Raw genomic sequence first — 20,226 nt, forward strand, 5'->3', positions numbered from 1 at the left:
CAATGCTGTGCAGGCATCTTAGGAGACATCTACCCATAGCACTGATGACATGTGGGGGGTGGGGAGGCAGGGAGGGGGGGGGGGGGTAGGGAGTTCATGGGACAGTTACCCAGCTCTAATCTGGAACTGGACTCCAACAATCACAAAGTCCCAGTGAGAGCTGCCACTGTGGTGTCTAGCTCTACTATTTCATCATATCAAAGACCCAGTGAGAGCTGCCACTGTGGTGTCTAGCTCTACTATTTCATCATATCAAAGACCCAGTGAGAGCTGCCACTGTGGTGTCTAGCTCTACTATTTCATCATATCAAAGACCCAGTGAGAGCTGCCACTGTGGTGTCTAGCTCTACTATGTCCCTCGTAATGGTTTCTCAGAGAGCTTACTTCACTTTGGCTTTTGTGAGGAGACTGGAGGGCAGAGCCTGAGTCCCAGTTTGTGTTGATTCTCACTCTGTCCCTCTGTTCTGTCCTCATTAAACGTTGTTATGCACTGATTAACCTGTTGCGATGAGAAATCCCGTATCCGGGAGCAACATTTTCACAAAAACAAGAAAAGCATTCAAATAAAATCATTTACCTTTGAAGAACTTTGGATGTTTTCAATGAGGAGACTCTCGGTTAGATAGCAAATGTTCAGTTTTTCCAAAAAGATTATTTGTGTAGGAGAAATCGCTCCGTTTTGTTCATCACGTTTGGCTAAGAAAAACCCCCGAAAATTCAGTCATTACAACGGCAAACTTTTTTCCAAATTAACAACATAATATTGACAGAAACATGGCAAACGTTGTTTAGAATCAATCCTCAAGGTGTTTTTCACATATCTATTCGATGATAAGTCACTCGTGGCAGTTTGGTTTCTCATCTGAACAAAATGGAAAAATGCACGCACCTGGAGATTACACAATAGTTTCGACGGAGGACACCGAGCGGACACCTGGTAAATGTCGTCTCTTATGGTCAATTTTCCAATGATATGCCTACAAATACGTCACAATGCTGCAGACACCTTGGGGAAACGACCGAAAGTGTAGGCTCATTCCTGGCGCATTCACAGCCATATAAGGAGACATTGGAACACAGCGCATTCAAAATCTGGCTCACTTCCTGTATGAAATTTAATCTTGGTTTCGCCTGTAGCATTAGTTCTGTGGTACTCACAGACAATATCTTTGCAGTTTTGGAAACGTCAAAGTGTTTTCTTTCCAAAGCTGTCAATTATATGCATAGTCGAGCATCTTTTCGTGAATAACTATCTTGTTTAAAACGGGAACGTTTTTCGTCTAAAACTGAAATACTGCCCCCAGAGGTTCAAGAGGTTAATACTGTAGACCATCATCATCATCATTGTGGTGGTCTGAGCTCTAACACCATGTATAGAGCTTTTAGGACTGTTTGTTTTCTTCAAAAGCCTTCAAGACTGAGTCAGAGCTGTTACTCTGTGTGTCTGTAGAAGTTGCCCTTTGTCACAGGTCCAAAATCAGCTTACTTACATAGCTTCCTTAACTTCTGTTAGGAGGCGAAATACCAACTGACCTTAAGTCAGTGTGTAAATGTAACTTCATTCTCCTTATGGGCTTAAGTGTCCTGACAAGCCCCAGAACTCACTGAGATATTATCACGTTGTTCCCACAGAGGTATTTCAGGAACGGACTGAAGTCATATCTGGGTTGCCTTGGGTAAGAACACACCGTCTTACTAATACAGAACAGAGGAGAACAGGACAGTGGAACAGGACAGTAGTCATATCTGGGTTGCCTTGGGCAAGAACACACCATCTTACTAATACAGAACAGAGGAGAACAGGACAGTGGAACAGGACAGAAGACATATCTGGGTTGCCTTGGGTAAGAACACACCATGGTCCTTCTGTAGCTCAGTTGGTAGAGCATGGCGCTTGTAACGCCAGGGTAGTGGGTTCGATCCCCGGAACCACCCATACGTAGAATGTATGCACACATGACTGTAAGTTGCTTTGGATAAAAGTGTCTGCTAAATGGCATATATTATTATTATTATTATATCTTACTAATACAGAACAGAGGAGAACAGGACAGTGGAACAGGACAGAAGACAATGGAACAGAGGAGAACAGGACAGTGGAACAGGACAGAAGACAATGGAACAGAGGAGAACAGGACAGTGGAACAGGACAGAAGACAATGGAACAGAGGAGTAGAACAGAACATTGTGTTTCTCTGTTGAGCTGTTCCTGTTGGGCTGCTACTGGCAGAACATCAGGTGTGCCTTCTACCTAATCCCCTGAGAGAGAACTTAAGGCAGGCATTGTTGGTATATTGTAAATGTCTTCATGATTTGCATCAGTGCCTGGGGAGGAGCCATCAAATCAAATTGTATTGGTCACATACACATGGTGAGGAGATGTAAATGTGAGTGTAGAGAAATGTTTGTGCTTCTGGTTCCCACCATGCAGTAATATCTTAACAAGTAATTTAACTTAATAACTACCTTGTACACACAAGTGTAAAGGAATGAATAAGAATATGTACATATAAATATATGGATATTTAGACCCCGCTCCAGCAGCCTCCCTGCTGAGTGGTAAATCATCTGGAAGTATGGAGCAAAATATCAATTATTGACTTGGTCCCGGATCTGTCTTAGCCTGGTCCCAGGTATGTCTTAGCCCAGTCCCAGATCTGTCTTAGCCCGGTCCCAGGTATGTCTTAGCCCGGTCCCAGGTATGTCTTAGCCCGGTCCCAGATCTGTCTTAGCCCGGTCCCAGGTATGTCTTAGCCCGGTCCCAGATCTGTCTTAGCCTGGTCCCAGATCTGTCTTAGCCTGGTCCCAGATCTGTCTTAGCCCGGTCCCAGAGCTGTCTTAGCCCGGTCCCAGGTATGTCTTAGCCCGGTCCCAGGTATGTCTTAGCCGGGTCCCAGAGCTGTCTTAGCCCGGTCCCAGAGCTGTCTTAGCCCGGTCCCAGAGCTGTCTTAGCCCGGTCCCAGAGCTGTCTTAGCCCGGTCCCAGGTATGTCTTAGCCCGGTCCCAGGTATGTCTTAGCCCGGTCCCAGGTATGTCTTAGCCCGGTCCCAGGTATGTCTTAGCCCGGTCCCAGGTATGTCTTAGCCCGGTCCCAGAGCTGTCTTAGCCCGGTCCCAAAGCTGTCTTAGCCCGGTCCCAGAGCTGTCTTAGCCCGGTCCCAGAGCTGTCTTAGCCCGGTCCCAGAGCTGTCTTAGCCCGGTCCCAGAGCTGTCTTAGCCCGGTCCCAGAGCTGTCTTAGCCCGGTCCCAGGTATGTCTCAGCCCGGTCCCAGGTATGTCTCAGCCCGGTCCCAGGTATGTCTCAGCCCGGTCCCAGGTATGTCTCAGCCCGGTCCCAGAGCTGTCTTAGCCCGGTCCCAGAGCTGTCTTAGCCCGGTCCCAGAGCTGTCTTAGCCCGGTCCCAGGTATGTCTTAGCCCGGTCCCAGGTATGTCTTAGCCCGGTCCCAGGTATGTCTTAGCCCGGTCCCAGGTATGTCTTAGCCCGGTCCCAGGTATGTCTTAGCCCGGTCCCAGGTATGTTTTAGCCTGGTCCCAGTTACTGACTGTTTTCATCCCTTCCTAATAAAGGAGATGAAGAGGTTTATGAACCAGGTAAAGATCAAAGTGCTCATAGAGAAGCTCCAGAGATCATGGTGGTGTTGTGGTCTGATCTTTAACACTTAATTTAACATGTGTCTGAGGATGTTGCTTTGTTCTCTGGGTCAGAAGGAACGTGTCGGAAAGGGTTCCCTTTGGGTCACAGCCAAAGTTATTGGTTAGGTCTCACAACAACCCACCCAAAAGTTTTGGGAAAAAGTTTGTGAATCGTTATGAGTTTTTGCAAAGAGGAGTTTCTCTGCCCCCATGCTGAGGGCGTACCCATAATTCAACAGGACGTACCCATAATGCAACAGGACACCTTTGTTACCTTGGCACTGTGCCACTCTTCTCAACCTCTCCTCAAATCCCTTTGATTCCAGGAGAGTTTGACTACCGAAAAACTGTAGGCAGGGATGAAAGGATGAGGGGAGGAGAGAAGAGGAGTTTGCCTGCAAAGCGAATGCTGCATACACTTCTTTCTTTAAAAAAAAAACCAACTTGTTTTATCGGCCGTGTCAAATTCACTGATCCACATCTCAACATCTGAGGGGAGTTTGGGGAGCGGGTGAATTGATTTTCCCTCCTTTATATTTAGCGGGAAGGATGAGGATGAATAATAATGAAAGAATGGAAGGTAGGAACGCTGAAGTAGAACTGAATAACTTAGTGCTAAAAAATATATAAAATACACCAGAGGATGTTATTAAACGTTGTTAACCTTAATGTCTTCATGTTTATTTCATGTCTTATTATCTGTTGAAACGTCCCCTCAGGCCTGTCTGTGATGACTAAGTTACAAAGCCACAGAAAGACTAATAGAATGGAATGATTAAGATTAGGAACTAATTATATATTTTGCCCTTATCTGTACACTTCTATCTTTCTCTTCTCCCCCTCTCACTCCTTCCTTCCTCTTCTCCCCCTCTCACTCCTTCCTTCCTCTTCTCCCCCTCTCACTCCTTCCTTCCTCTTCTCCCCCTCTCACTCCTTCCTTCATTCCTCTTCTCCCCCCTCTCACTCCTTCCTTCATTCCTCTTTCCCCCTCTCACTCCTTCCTTCCTCTTCTCCCCTCTCACTCCTTCCTTCCTTCCTCTTCTCCCCCTCTCACTCCTTCCTTCCTTCCTCTTCTCCCCCTCTCACTCCTTCCTTCCTTCCTCTTCTCCCCCTCTCACTCCTTCCTTCCTTCCTCTTCTCCCCCTCTCACTCCTTCCTTCCTTCCTCTTCTCCCCTCTCACTCCTTCCTTCCTTCCTCTTCTCCCCTCTCACTCCTTCCTTCCTTCCTCTTCTCCCCCTCTCACTCCTTCCTTCCTTCCCCTTCTCCCCCTCTCACTCCTTCCTTCCTTCCTCTTCTCCCCCTCTCACTCCTTCCTTCCTTCCTCTTCTCCCCCTCTCACTCCTTCCTCTTCTCCCCCTCTCACTCCTTCCTCTTCTCCCTCTCTCACTCCTTCCTCTCTCTCTCTTTCTTTCTTTACCAAGTTATAAAGAGTAATATAATTATTTTTCCCTTCCTCTCCTCCAGAGATGGCGTGGCGGTGGGTCCTGGCTGCCATCTTGGCGACGTTGTCTCTCTCCCTCCTCGGCTCCGCCTACGACGAGTTCACCTCCGACACCCTCATCAACAACGTAGTCCAGGACCCAATCACCAGCCGGCTGTACGTGGGCACGGTCAATGCCCTCTACCAACTGGACCAATCCCTGCACCCTGAGGCACACACCAGAACAGGACCCGAACTGGACAACCGCCAGTGTACCCCGCCCGTGACTTCCTGTGAGGAAGCAGTGGAGACAGACAACCATAACAAACTGCTCCTCATCCATCCATCCAAAGACACCTTGATAGTGTGTGGGAGTCTGTACAGAGGAATCTGTTCTCTGAGGAACCTGTCTAATGTGGAGCAGCTGCTGTACTTCAGCGATACGAAAGGAGAGAAGTCGTACGTGGCCAGTGCTGAGGAGAGTGTGTCGGTAGTAGGGGTCATGTCTTACTACTTCAACAAGGACAAGGGGAACTTCACCGTCTTCCTGGTAGGTGGACGAACCGCTCCGTGATATAGCACAGTCATAATAATGTCATTTAGCAGACACTTTTATTCAAAGTGACTTGTATAAATGTTTTACGTATTGGGTGGACCCAGGAATTAAACCCACTATCCTGGCGTTGCAATCGCAATGCTGATGTTGTATTGGGATTTAAACTTGTAAAGGTGCTAGATAATTGAATTTCCCAAGTTCTGTTCCCTCGGTCTCGTCCGAGGTGTGTAAAGGTTATTTCAGCCACGACTGCACCAAGCTGAACCATGTTGTATTTACTTCCTGGTCACCATGGTAACTTGTATTTGCCCCTCTCTGTTCTCTTCAGGTGGCTAAGGGCTACGGCAGCCATGACAGCACCAAGCTGATCAGCACCCGTATCCTCCAGGTCCATAGTGACTGGGTGTTGTTCGACAGCATCATCGAGGCCTCGGCCGTCCAGTCCAACCCCTTCACGCTGCGCTACCTCCATGACTTCAGACACGCCTTCAAGGTGAGAGACGGAGAAACCCCTTTTACACACAGTGTGAAACATCCCCTCAGGGCCTGTCTGTGAATACAACCTTACAAAGACACTGAAAGATGAATAATGATTCATGGAACTCATTCTCTTCTATCTCACTCTTATTCTCTCCTTTTTTCCACTTTCTCTCTCCTCTATTTCCATCTCTCGTCTTCCAGGACGAGGGCTTTGTCTACTTCCTGTTCTCCAGAACCCTGGGCGCCCAGGATTCAGGAACCAAGAACTTCACCTTTATCTCCAGGATGTGTGAGAACGACCACAACTACTACTCGTACACAGAGCTCCAGCTGAACTGCAGCGCGGGGAACAAGTACAACAAGGTTCAGGCAGCCTACGTGACCCTCCCAGGAGAAGCCCTGGCCAAGAATATGAGCTCCTCTGGCTGGTACGGACCGGTTGGAGCCCAGGATAAGGTATCTATTTATTTTCCCCCTCTAACAATTTAAACTTAATCCACTAACCAGTTCAATTCTATACCCCAATTCAATGATATGACCCCTAATAGAATTGCCCTAAGGGGACAAATAGTTGTTTGAATAAGATTGAATCTCACAAATGAGTTTGGACAGATAAAGCGGCATTTCACCTTTACTTAAGGAGGCCAGTCTGAACCGTGAGAACAGTGAGTTAAGAACAATGACTGGTGTTTTCCTGTCAGGTTGTGTTTGTGGTGTTCAGCTCGGACGATGACAGCTCCAGCTCGGCAGTGTGTATGTACCCACTGAGGGCCATCAACCAGAGACTGGTGGAGATCATAGGAGCCTGCTACAGCACCAAGGGACAAATAAACAACAAGTCTGCTGTCTACTCACCGTACTCCTCCAAGTCAGATGAGCTGTGTAAAATTGAAAATGAGGTTTGTAGCCATACCAGCCCCTCCAGTCAAGGGCAGTCGTACTGCATGTCCTCTGGTATGAGGAGCGAGAATGTACGTGCTGTCAGTTTTGAAGCAATTGATGGTTTTCTAGTTTACCTTGACGTTATGGTCGTTGCTCTTCTACAATGAAATTTACAAGAGGATGTAGATATAATGTATTAACTACTACATTATCACTTCTACCTACTAGTGAGATAATGTATCTGACATTGATTCCTTCCCTCTTCAGAAGGGCATGGTGACCAATCAAAAGTGTGGTGCTGAGTTCCTGCCCTCCCCGCTGGCCAGCAGGGCAGAGTTCGCCCTGGCAACCGACCCCGTTTTCACCAAGAAGGGCCTGATGACCGCTGTGGCCGTCGCTGTGGAAACGGAGCACGCCGTTGCCTTCCTGGGGACTACTTTAGGAGAGGTACTAGCTGACAGTGATGGACATTCCAAGTCTTTTCGTTGAGCCGGGTCTTTTGGCTCCCAATCAGGTCTTTGTTCACTAATTCTTACAAACGGATGAAAAACCATGAACAATATGACATCTAAAGCCTGAAGGTTTGCCTTCCATTATGTCAAATTGTGACACGAGTTCAATTAAATAGTTTACGTGACATTTTTTTTCAACTTTGCAAAAACAATTGCGTGGACCGCAATGTTTATTTCAAAAACTACAGCTGACCCTAACTGCAGATAATGGTTAAGTTACCATCTTCATAGAATGTGGTTGGTCTCACCTACCTTAGTTAAATGCACTGACTGTGATATGTGGTTGGTCTCACCTACCTTAGTTAAATGCACTGACTGTGATATGTGGTTGGTCTCACCTACCTTAGTTAAATGCTCTGACTGTGATATGTGGTTGGTCTCACCTACCTTAGTTAAATGCACTGACTGTGATATGTGGTTGGTCTCACCTACCTTAGTTAAATGCTCTGACTGTGATATGTGGTTGGTCTCACCTACCGTAGTTAAATGCACTGACTGTGATATGTGGTTGGTCTCACCTACCGTAGTTAAATGCTCTGACTGTGATATGTGGTTGGTCTCACCTACCTTAGTTAAATGCTCTGACTGTGATATGTGGTTGGTCTCACCTACCTTAGTTAAATGCTCTGACTGTGATATGTGGTTGGTCTCACCTACCTTAGTTAAATGCACTGACTGTGATATGTGGTTGGTCTCACCTACCTTAGTTAAATGCACTGACTGTGATATGTGGTTGGTCTCACCTACCTTAGTTAATATATGCCATTTAGCAGACGCTTTTATCCAAAGCGACTTACAGTCATGTGTGCATACATTCTACGTATGGGTGGTCCCGGGGATCGAACCCACTACCCTGGCGTTACAAGCGCCATGCTCTACCAACTGAGCTACAGAAGGACCACAAGCTGACTGTGATATGTGGTTGGTCTCACCTACCTTAGTTAAATGCACTGACTGTGATATGTGGTTGGTCTCACCTACCTTAGTTAAATGCTCTGACTGTGATATGTGGTTGGTCTCACCTACCTTAGTTAAATGCACTGACTGTGATATGTGGTTGGTCTCACCTACCTTAGTTAAATGCTCTGACTGTGATATGTGGTTGGTCTCACCTACCTTAGTTAAATGCACTGACTGTGATATGTGGTTGGTCTCACCTACCTTAGTTAAATGCTCTGACTGTGATATGTGGTTGGTCTCACCTACCGTAGTTAAATGCACTGACTGTGATATGTGGTTGGTCTCACCTACCGTAGTTAAATGCTCTGACTGTGATATGTGGTTGGTCTCACCTACCTTAGTTAAATGCTCTGACTGTGATATGTGGTTGGTCTCACCTACCTTAGTTAAATGCTCTGACTGTGATATGTGGTTGGTCTCACCTACCTTAGTTAAATGCACTGACTGTGATATGTGGTTGGTCTCACCTACCTTAGTTAAATGCACTGACTGTGATATGTGGTTGGTCTCACCTACCTTAGTTAATATATGCCATTTAGCAGACGCTTTTATCCAAAGCGACTTACAGTCATGTGTGCATACATTCTACGTATGGGTGGTCCCGGGGATCGAACCCACTACCCTGGCGTTACAAGCGCCATGCTCTACCAACTGAGCTACAGAAGGACCACAAGCTGACTGTGATATGTGGTTGGTCTCACCTACCTTAGTTAAATGCACTGACTGTGATATGTGGTTGGTCTCACCTACCTTAGTTAAATGCTCTGACTGTGATATGTGGTTGGTCTCACCTACCTTAGTTAAATGCACTGACTGTGATATGTGGTTGGTCTCACCTACCTTAGTTAAATGCTCTGACTGTGATATGTGGTTGGTCTCACCTACCGTAGTTAAATGCACTGACTGTGATATGTGGTTGGTCTCACCTACCTTAGTTAAATGCACTGACTGTGATATGTGGTTGGTCTCACCTACCGTAGTTAAATGCACTGACTGTGATATGTGGTTGGTCTCACCTACCTTAGTTAAATGCACTGACTGTGATATGTGGTTGGTCTCACCTACCTTAGTTAAATGCACTGACTGTGATATGTGGTTGGTCTCACCTACCTTAGTTAAATGCACTGACTGTGATATGTGGTTGGTCTCACCTACCGTAGTTAAATGCACTGACTGTGATATGTGGTTGGTCTCACCTACCTTAGTTAAATGCACTGACTGTGATATGTGGTTGGTCTCACCTACCTTAGTTAAATGCACTGACTGTGATATGTGGTTGGTCTCACCTACCTTAGTTAAATGCACTGACTGTGATATGTGGTTGGTCTCACCTACCTTAGTTAAATGCACTGACTGTGATATGTGGTTGGTCTCACCTACCTTAGTTAAATGCACTGACTGTGATATGTGGTTGGTCTCACCTACCTCAGTTAAATACTCTGACTGTGATATGTGGTTGGTCTCACCTACCTTAGTTAAATGCACTGACTGTGATATGTGGTTGGTCTCACCTACCTTAGTTAAATGCACTGACTGTGATATGTGGTTGGTCTCACCTACCTTAGTTAAATGCACTGACTGTGATATGTGGTTGGTCTCACCTACCTCAGTTAAATACTCTGACTGTGATATGTGGTTGGTCTCACCTACCTTAGTTAAATGCATTGACTACAAGTTGCTCTGCATAAGAGCGTCTGCTGACCAGAAACTCATCCTGCAGGAATGTTATTCAATAGGCTGCTCTGACTTGAATGTATTTTCCTTACTAGTTGACTAAAGTCTTCTGCATCGACCCGGCCGCCTTCTCTGTCTTCTTTCTGCTCGTGTAACGTAGGTGTTGAAGCTGCACCTGTCGACCAGTCCAGAGGTGTACGGCCGCGCCCCTGGGGAGAACACCGGGGACAAGGTCAACAAGAACCTGCTGTTTGACACCAGCCTCACACACCTCTACATCACCACAGAGAAGAAGGTGAGCCGTGATCTTAACGTGGAACTTTATTCCACAGTGTAGATTTTCATCAGTGTGAGGCGTTCCATGCATTTAGGTTAGTACCATATCAAAGCCATGTTTGAAACAGCCGTTTTTGTTTTGCTCATAGATCTCCAAGGTGCCAGTGCAGGCCTGCCACCTGAAGACAGACTGCCAGTCCTGTGTGGCACAGAAAGACCCCTACTGTGGCTGGTGTGTGCTGCAGGGCAAGTGAGTACAGTCCCAGTTATAGTCAATGTTCCCTCTAAACAGGGTGCAGCTCCTCTCGGGCTGCCGCGCAGAAGAAATACCAGCGCAGAGAAGCACGAGATTCAACTTCACTCAACTTTCTAGACTTTTAGTTAACACTATCAACGTTTCCCTTTACTGTGAGAATTGTGATTGAATCCACGCTTTCAATGCAACATACCGAGGCAGGACGCACGGTGTCGGATTGTATTACATGGACAGGCAAGCTGTACTCTACACAGACCGGTGCTCCTTAACCAATCAGAGCTGCATGTAGCCACATGTGGCACATTTGTTCATGTCCTTTGCTAGTTGGTGAGTTATTATCCCAGTTATAGGTCATTTGTAGTCAACGATAGGGGACGATAGGGGAGGGATTGCTTCCTACAGGAGCACACAACCTGTACATTTCTAGCCATCTTTGAAAAGCCAGTCAGGTGATGAGATTTTTTTTTGTCTTAACCTGTTGATCCTACCCCCTACTTTTTCGAACACACTGTTAAAAATCGCGCAACATTTCAGCGCCCTGCTACTCATGCCAGGAATATAGTATATGCATATGATTAGTATGAGTGGATAGAAAACACTCAGACGTTTCTAAAACTGGTTAAATCACGGCTGTGACTATAACAGAACGTGCGTTTCATTGAAAAGCGCAGGAAAATCTGATCACTGAAAATTGGAAAATATATCAATGCGCCACTTGAATGTATTGTTGAATGGAAGCCACATTACCTGGAGCCGAGATTGCAATTCCTACAGCTTCCACACGATGTCACCAGTCTTGTCAATTGCCTAGGCTTTGTTTCTTGGTCAAATGAAGAAGAGACAGCCCATTTCTTCCGGTCTCTGACCTGATATTTTGGTTGAGATTTATCCGGACATTATTTCAAGACGTAGAGCTATAGAATATACATCGCCTTGTGATCAATTTGATAGATTATTAACGTTTACTAATACCTAAAGTTGCATTACAAAAGTATTTCGAAGTGTTTTGTGAAAGTTTATCGTCGACTTTTTTAATTTAAAAAAATGACGTTGCGTTATAAAACGCTGTTTTTTTCCTTGATCACACAGTCTTCATAGATCGATATCTAGGCTATATATGGACTGATTTAATCGAAAAAAAGACCCAATAGTGATGTTTATGGGACATCTAGGAGTGCCAGAAAAGAAGATTGTCAAAGGTAATGAATGTTTTATATTTTATTTGTGCGTTTTGTGTAGCGCCGACTATGCTAATTATTTTGTTTACATCCCCTGCGGGTCTTTTGGGGTGTTGCATGCTATCAGATAATAGCTTCTCATGCTTTCGCCGAAAAGCATTTAAAAAAATCTGACTTGTTGGCTGGATTCACAACGAGTGTAGCTTTAATTCAGTACCCTGCATGTGTGTTTTAATGAACGTTTGAGTTTTAACGAGTGCTATTAGCAATTAGCGTAGCGCATTTGCATTTCCAGATGTCTAGATGGGACGCCTGCATGTCGGGTCGACCTAAGTTTTAAAGGGGCCGTGTTGCATTTTAAGACAGGCTTGAATAAGCCAAGTAGCCAATAGGCAGAGGGTAGCGTAATTTGTCTGATACTCTGTAATAATGGAATGGGAATAATAATGCATTCTATTTAGAAAAGTGCTTTTTGCATCAACACAACATGTTCAGTACCCTCCTTGTCTGAAGGACAAGTGGATGAACAGGTTCATGTCAAGCCCTGCGTGTTTTTTCAAAAGTCTCATGGAATGTAGACTTATATTGAACACCACACATTGGCTGCTACTGTAGGCTGAATGATAGAACAGCTATTTCCATGTTAAAATGTGTGGTGTTCAATTAATGTTCTCCATGTTTTTGATGGTAGGCCACTCTGGTAGGCCTACATTATGATCAAATAGCCACAGTAGCCTACATAGTCACTGTTTAAAACGGTAACTTAAAGCGGGTACAGCCTCAGTGTTAACAGTAACGCGCGCTGGAAGTCAGCAGACTTGAAATTTGCTCAGTGACAATTCTTTGGGAGAACATTGGTTATAGCTGCAATATTTCCTGCTGCTCATTGATCTTTTCAATGAATAATACAATGTAACTTATAAATGTCTTATGAGCTTAGTACTGATTTATCCTGTTATAGATGGTCCAGGACTATTTTCTCTCTTGAGTTCCTATCAGTGAGGAACTGGGCCTGGATACAGGTACAGAGTCCTGGTTAGCTGTAGTCCAGAGTCCTGGTTAGCTGTAGTCCAGAGTCCTGGTTAGCTGTAGTCCAGAGTCCTGGTTAGCTGTAGTCCAGAGTCCTGGTTAGCTGTAGTCCAGAGTCCTGGTTAGCTGTAGTCCAGAGTCCTGGTTAGCTGTAGTCCAGAGTCCTGGTTAGCTGTAGTCCAGAGTCCTGGTTAGCTGTAGTCCAGAGTCCTGGTTAGCTGTAGTCCAGAGTCCTGGTTAGCTGTAGTCCAGAGTCCTGGTTAGCTGTAGTCCAGAGTCCTGGTTAGCTGTAGTCCAGAGTCCTGGTTAGCTGTAGTCCAGACTCCTGGTTAGCTGTAGTCCAGACTCCTGGTTAGCTGTAGTCCAGACTCCTGGTTAGCTGTAGTCCAGAGTCCTGGTTAGCTGTAGTCCAGAGTGTGACTGATCTCTTCTCCTCCAGGTGTACCAGGAAGGGAGACTGTCCCAGGGCTGAGGATGACAACACGTGGCTGTGGAGCCCCAACCAGCAGTGTGTTCAGATCCAGGCCTTTAACCCACCCAACCTCAGCTGTAGGAAGACCGAGCAGGTACTGAGTGGTTGAGTGTACAAGTCTACGTTCCCTGTCATTGGCAGCTGTCTTCTCCAGTGTGAAAGATCCCTCATCTGTTGTGCTGGGTTTGGTTCATTCTGAATTCATTCATCCTGAGTTTAACTCTAGTCAATTCCTTTAAGATCTACGCCCTTCCAGTGCATTTCTCTCTCACACACACACACACACACACACACACACACACACACACACACACACACACACACACACACACACACACACACACACACACACACACACACACACACACACACACACACACACACACACACACACACACACACACACACACACACACACACACACACACACACACACAGAAATTAGTTTTCTGGGTCAGTTCTGGATTAATGAACTGTGTACATTTTAAACTGTAGACCTGAATATCAGTCACTTCCTTTATTTCACTTCATTTCATCTCAATTCTCTCCAGGAACTTGAGTTTTTGTCACATAACCATTCCTGTGACTTGAAACATAATTGCATTTCCTCAATTGACCTCTTTGTATTCAAGAGGAAGTTTATTCTATTGCTTCTCTCTCACTCTTGGTTTCTGTCTCTCTCTCTCTCACTCCTCAAAAACCTCTGTTTTTGTCCTGTCCAGGTTGAAATCTACATCCCCTCCCTCCCCAAGATCGGCCCTTCTGACATCATCAAGTGCAGGTTTGGTTCGGACACTAGTGGAGCTGTGATGATGGACCAGAAGGTCATCTGTGCCCTCCCCGACCCTGTGAACATCCCCTCTACACCTGACAAGCAGGGTGAGTCCTCCTGAATACTGGTCCTAACCCCGGTCCTTAGCTCCTTGGGTGGTAGATGGGTTCTGTATACTGTTTTTAAGCCTGGAGATATCAGTCTGTTTATTTAACTAACTTGTCTTTGTCTTGCCGAACAAGGCAACGGACTGTGGTAACTGACATTCTGTCATATTGCGTTCAGACTTTGTGACGGTGCAGGTGAAGATCCTGGTCAACGACGGCATCGAGGTGACGTCCAGCGAATACAAGTTCTACAACTGTGCCGCCACCGGCAGGAAGTCCAGGAACACGCCGTAAGTGTCGCCAGTAAAACCCTTATTGGTCACCAACCTTTTCTGAGGAAAGATCACTTTCCATGCCGAGATCGACCACTCAGATATTCTTTAAAAACAGGACTTAATAATGTAAGCCTATACAACAGTAACCTAATAAAAATTGTTGTGTAGGAAGGAGGTTTGTGCAGTAGGTCTAATACATTATCACAACATATTGGCTTTATGCCTTCCTGACTATTGTTCTTCTCAGACCATGTTATATTTCAAAACTCGAGCTTTGATAACAGAATAGATCAGTTGTATCATTTGCGAGGCTCAGCTGAGCATAAATTGAAATAATTATCTTTTTTATTTTACTGGACTGATGGTCAGTCTCAGCGGTCAGTCTTTCCTCCGGTGAGGCTGACTAATAGAGAGGGTCCACCTCTCATAGTCCCTAATTCTCCTTTCCTCCGGTGAGGCTGACTAATAGAGAGGGTCCACCTCTCATAGTCCCTGCTTTCTCCTTTCCTCCGGTGAGGCTGACCAATAGAGAGGGTCCACCTCTCATAGTCCCTGCTTTCTCCTTTCCTCCGGTGAGGCTGACTAATAGAGAGGGTCCACCTCTCATAGTCCCTGCTTTCTCCTTTCCTCCGGTGAGGCTGACCAATAGAGAGGGTCCACCTCTCATAGTCCCTGCTTTCTCCTTTCCTCCGGTGAGGCTGACCAATAGAGAGGGTCCACCTCTCATAGTCCCTGCTTTCTCCTTTCCTCCGGTGAGGCTGACCAATAGAGAGGGTCCACCTCTCATAGTCCCTGCTTTCTCCTTTCCTCCGGTGAGGCTGACCAATAGAGAGGGTCCACCTCTCATAGTCCCTGCTTTCTCCTTTCCTCCGGTGAGGCTGACCAATAGAGAGGGTCCACCTCTCATAGTCCCTGCTTTCTCCTTTCCTCCGGTGAGGCTGACCAAGTCCCTGCTTTCTCCTTTCCTCCGGTGAGGCTGACCAATAGAGAGGGTCCACCTCTCATAGTCCCTGCTTTCTCCTTTCCTCCGGTGAGGCTGACCAATAGAGAGGGTCCACCTCTCATAGTCCCTGCTTTCTCCTTTCCTCCGGTGAGGCTGACCAATAGAGAGGGTCCACCTCTCATAGTCCCTGCTTTCTCCTTTCCTCCGGTGGTAGAGAGGTCCACCTCTCATAGTCCCTGCTTTCTCCTTTCCTCCGGTGAGGCTGACCAATAGAGAGGGTCCACCTCTCATAGTCCCTGCTTTCTCCTTTCCTCCGGTGAGGCTGACTAATAGAGAGGGTCCACCTCTCATAGTCCCTGCTTTCTCCTTTCCTCCGGTGAGGCTGACTAATAGAGGGTCCACCTCTCATAGTCCCTGCTTTCTCCTTTCCTCCGGTGAGGCTGACTAATAGAGAGGGTCCACCTCTCATAGTCCCTGCTTTCTCCTTTCCTCCGGTGAGGCTGACTAATAGAGAGGGTCCACCTCTCATAGTCCCTGCTTTCTCCTTTCCTCCGGTGAGGCTGACTAATAGAGAGGGTCCACCTCTCATAGTCCCTGCTTTCTCCTTTCCTCCGTCCCTGCTTTCTCCTTTCCTCCGGTGAGGCTGACTAATAGAGGGTCCACCTCTCATAGTCCCTGCTTTCTCCTTTCCTCCGGTGAGGCTGACTAATAGAGAGGGTCCACCTCTCATAGCTTTCTCCTTTCCTCCTGCAATAGAGAGGGTCCACCTCTCTCCCCTTTCTCCTTTCCTCCGGTGAGGCTGACTAATAGAGAGGGTCCAGTCCCTGCTTTCTCCTTTCCTCCGGTGAGGCTCAATAGGGTCCACCTCTCATAGTCCCCTGCTTTCTCCTTTTCCTGACCAATAGAGAGGTCCACCTCTCATAGTCCCTGCTTTCTCCTTTCCTCCGGTGAGGCTGACTAATAGAGAGGGTCCACCTCTCATAGTCCCTGCTTTCTCCTTTCCTCCGGTGAGGCTGACTAATAGAGAGGGTCCACCTCTCATAGTCCCTGCTTTCTCCTTTCCTCCGGTGAGGCTGACTAATAGAGAGGGTCCACCTCTCATAGTCCCTGCTTTCTCCTTTCCTTTCTCCCCTTTCCTCCGGTGAGGCTGACTAATAGAGGGTCCACCTCTCATAGTCCCTGCTTTCTCCTTTCCTCCGGTGAGGCTGACTGAATAGAGGGTCCACCTCTCATAGTCCCTGCTTTCTCCTTTCCTCCGGTGAGGCTGACTAATAGAGAGGGTCCACCTCTCATAGTCCCTGCTTTCTCCTTTCCCCTGACTAATGAGAGGGTTTCATAGTCCCTTTCCTTTCCTCCGGTGAGGCTGACTAATAGAGAGGGTCCACCTCTCATAGTCCCTGCTTTCTCCTTTCCTCCGGTGAGGCTGTCCCTGCTTTCTCCTTTCCTCCAGCTGACTAAGAGAGGGTCCACCTCTCATAGTCCCTGCTTTCTCCTTTCCTCGGTGAGGCTGACCAATAGAGAGGGTCCACCTCTCATAGTCCCTGCTTTCTCCTTTCCTCCGGTGAGGCTGACCAATAGAGAGGGTCCACCTCTCATAGTCCCTGCTTTCTCCTTTCCTCCGGTGAGGCTGACCAATAGAGAGGGTCCACCTCTCATAGTCCCTGCTTTCTCCTTTCCTCCGGTGAGGCTGTAGAGAGGGAGTGCTGACCAATAGAGAGGGTCTCACCTGAGGCTGACCAATAGAGGTCCACCTCTCTTTCTCCTTTCCTCCGGTGAGGCTGACTAATAGAGAGGGTCCACCTCTCATAGTCCCTGCTTTCTCCTTTCCTCCGGTGAGGCTGACTAATAGAGAGGGTCCACCTCTCATAGTCCCTGCTTTCTCCTTTCCTCCGGTGAGGCTGACTAATAGAGAGGGTCCACCTCTCATAGTCCCTGCTTTCTCCTTTCCTCCGGTGAGGCTGACTAATAGAGAGGGTCCACCTCTCATAGTCCCTGCTTTCTCCTTTCCTCCGGTGAGGCTGACTAATGTCCCTTCTCCTTTCCTCCGGTCCATAGAGAGGGTCCCCTCATAGTCCCTGCTTTCTCCTTTCCTCTGGTGAGGCTGACCAATAGAGAGGGTCCACCTCTCATAGTCCCTGCTTTCTCCTTTCCTCTGGTGAGGCTGACCAATAGAGAGGGTCCACCTCTCATAGTCCCTGCTTTCTCCTTTCCTCTGGTGAGGCTGACCAATAGAGAGGGTCCACCTCTCATAGTCCCTGCTTTCTCCTTTCCTCCGGTGAGGCTGACCAATAGAGAGGGTCCACCTCTCATAGTCCCTGCTTTCTCCTTTCCTCCGGTGAGGCTGACCAATAGAGAGGGTCCACCTCTCAGTCCCTGCTTTCTCCTTTCCTCCGGTGAGGCTAGGGTCCACCTCTCATAGTCCCTGCTTTCTCCTTTCCTCCGGTGAGGCTGACCAATAGAGGGTCCACCTCTCATAGTCCCTGCTTTCTCCTTTCCTCCGGTGAGGCTGACTAATAGAGGGTCCACCTCTCATAGTCCCTGCTTTCTCCTTTCCTCCGGTGAGGCTGACTAATAGAGAGGGTCCACCTCTCATAGTCCCTGCTTTCTCCTTTCCTCCGGTGAGGCTGACCAATAGAGAGGGTCCAGTCCCTGCTTTCTCCTTTCCTCATAGTCCCTGCTTTCTCCTTTCCTCCGGTGAGGCTGCTAGAGAGGGTCCACCTCTCATAGTCCCTGCTTTCTCCTTTCCTCCGGTGAGGCTGAGAGGGTCCACCTCTCATAGTCCCTGCTTTCTCCTTTCCTCCGGTGAGGCTGACCAATAGAGAGGGTCCACCTCTCATAGTCCCTGCTTTCTCCTTTCCTCGGTGAGGCTGACCAATAGAGAGGGAGGCTTTCTCCTTTCCTCGGTGAGGCTGACTAATAGAGAGGGTCCACCTCTCATAGTCCCTGCTTTCTCCTTTCCTCCGGTGAGGCTGACTAATAGAGGGTCCACCTCTCATAGTCCCTGACTTTCTCCTTTCCTCCCGGTGAGGCTGACTAATAGAGAGGTCCACCTCTCATAGTCCCTGCTTTCTCCTTTCCTCCGGTGAGGCTGACTAATAGAGAGGTCCACCTCTCATAGTCCCTGCTTTCTCCTTTCCTCCGGTGAGGCTGACTAATAGAGAGGGTCCACCTCTCATAGTCCCTGCTTTCTCCTTTCCTCCGGTGAGGCTGACTAATAGAGAGGGTCCACCTCTCATAGTCCCTGCTTTCTCCTTTCCTCCGGTGAGGCTGACTAATAGAGGGTCCACCTCTCATAGTCCCTGCTTTCTCCTTTCCTCCGGTGAGGCTGACTAATAGAGAGGGTCCACCTCTCATAGTCCCTGCTTTCTCCTTTCCTCGGTGAGGCTGACCAATAGAGAGGGTCCAGTCCCTGCTTTCTCCTTTCCTCTAGAGAGGGTCCACCTCTCATAGTCCCTGCTTTCTCCTTTCCTCCGGTGAGGCTGACCAATAGAGAGGGTCCACCTCTCATAGTCCCTGCTTTCTCCTTTCCTCCGGTGAGGCTGACCAATAGAGGGTCCACCTCTCATAGTCCCTGCTTTCTCCTTTCCTCCGGTGAGGCTGACCAATAGAGAGGGTCCACCTCTCATAGTCCCTGCTTTCTCCTTTCCTCCGGTGAGGCTGACTAATAGAGAGGGTCCACCTCTCATAGTCCCTGCTTTCTCCTTTCCTCCGGTGAGGCTGACCAATAGAGAGGGTCCACCTCTCATAGTCCCTGCTTTCTCCTTTCCTCCGGTGAGGCTGACCAATAGAGAGGGTCCACCTCTCATAGTCCCTGCTTTCTCCTTTCCTCCGGTGAGGCTGACTAATAGAGGGTCCACCTCTCATAGTCCCTGCTTTCTCCTTTCCTCCGGTGAGGCTGACTAATAGAGGGTCCACCTCTCATAGTCCCTGCTTTCTCCTTTCCTCCGGTGAGGCTGACTAATAGAGAGGGTCCACCTCTCATAGTCCCTGCTTTCTCCTTTCCTCCGGTGAGGCTGACTAATAGAGAGGGTCCACCTCTCATAGTCCCTGCTTTCTCCTTTCCTCCGGTGAGGCTGACTAATAGAGAGGGTCCACCTCTCATAGTCCCTGCTTTCTCCTTTCCTCCGGTGAGGCTGACTAATAGAGGGTCCACCTCTCATAGTCCCTGCTTTCTCCTTTCCTCCGGTGAGGCTGACTAATAGAGAGGGTCCACCTCTCATAGTCCCTGCTTTCTCCTTTCCTCTGGTGAGGCTGACCAATAGAGAGGGTCCACCTCTCATAGTCCCTGCTTTCTCCTTTCCTCTGGTGAGGCTGACCAATAGAGAGGGTCCACCTCTCATAGTCCCTGCTTTCTCCTTTCCTCTGGTGAGGCTGACCAATAGAGAGGTCCACCTCTCATAGTCCCTGCTTTCTCCTTTCCTCCGGTGAGGCTGACAATAGAGAGGGTCCACCTCTCATAGTCCCTGCTTTCTCCTTTCCTCCGGTGAGGCTGACCAATAGAGAGGGTCCACCTCTCATAGTCCCTGCTTTCTCCTTTCCTCCGGTGAGGCTGACCAATAGAGAGGGTCCACCTCTCATAGTCCCTGCTTTCTCCTTTCCTCCGGTGAGGCTGACCAATAGAGAGGGTCCACCTCTCATAGTCCCTGCTTTCTCCTTTCCTCCGGTGAGGCTGACCAATAGAGAGGGTCCACCTCTCATAGTCCCTGCTTTCTCCTTTCCTCCGGTGAGGCTGACTAATAGAGAGGGTCCACCTCTCATAGTCCCTGCTTTCTCCTTTCCTCCGGTGAGGCTGACTAATAG

At 47.9% G+C, this 20,226-nt stretch overlaps 1 protein-coding gene across 1 annotated transcript in view; it reads left to right on the top strand.

Moving 5' to 3' along the window:
- The first annotated feature begins 5,098 nt into the window (after positions 1–5,098).
- Positions 5,099–20,226, top strand: part of LOC124021087 (plexin-B2-like) — a 73,101-nt gene continuing 57,973 nt past the window's right edge. The window contains exons 1-10 of the mRNA XM_046336416.1: positions 5,099–5,604; positions 5,939–6,103; positions 6,292–6,546; positions 6,792–6,989; positions 7,240–7,419; positions 10,279–10,413; positions 10,544–10,644; positions 13,297–13,423; positions 14,052–14,208; positions 14,387–14,498. Of these exons, the coding sequence (XP_046192372.1) occupies positions 5,101–5,604; positions 5,939–6,103; positions 6,292–6,546; positions 6,792–6,989; positions 7,240–7,419; positions 10,279–10,413; positions 10,544–10,644; positions 13,297–13,423; positions 14,052–14,208; positions 14,387–14,498 (1,934 nt within the window). The 5' untranslated portion in view covers positions 5,099–5,100. The remainder of the gene's footprint in view (positions 5,605–5,938; positions 6,104–6,291; positions 6,547–6,791; positions 6,990–7,239; positions 7,420–10,278; positions 10,414–10,543; positions 10,645–13,296; positions 13,424–14,051; positions 14,209–14,386; positions 14,499–20,226) is intronic.

This window comes from Oncorhynchus gorbuscha, unplaced genomic scaffold (genome assembly GCF_021184085.1).
Source record: "Oncorhynchus gorbuscha isolate QuinsamMale2020 ecotype Even-year unplaced genomic scaffold, OgorEven_v1.0 Un_scaffold_1041, whole genome shotgun sequence".
Classification (NCBI taxonomy): Eukaryota; Metazoa; Chordata; class Actinopteri; order Salmoniformes; family Salmonidae; genus Oncorhynchus; species Oncorhynchus gorbuscha.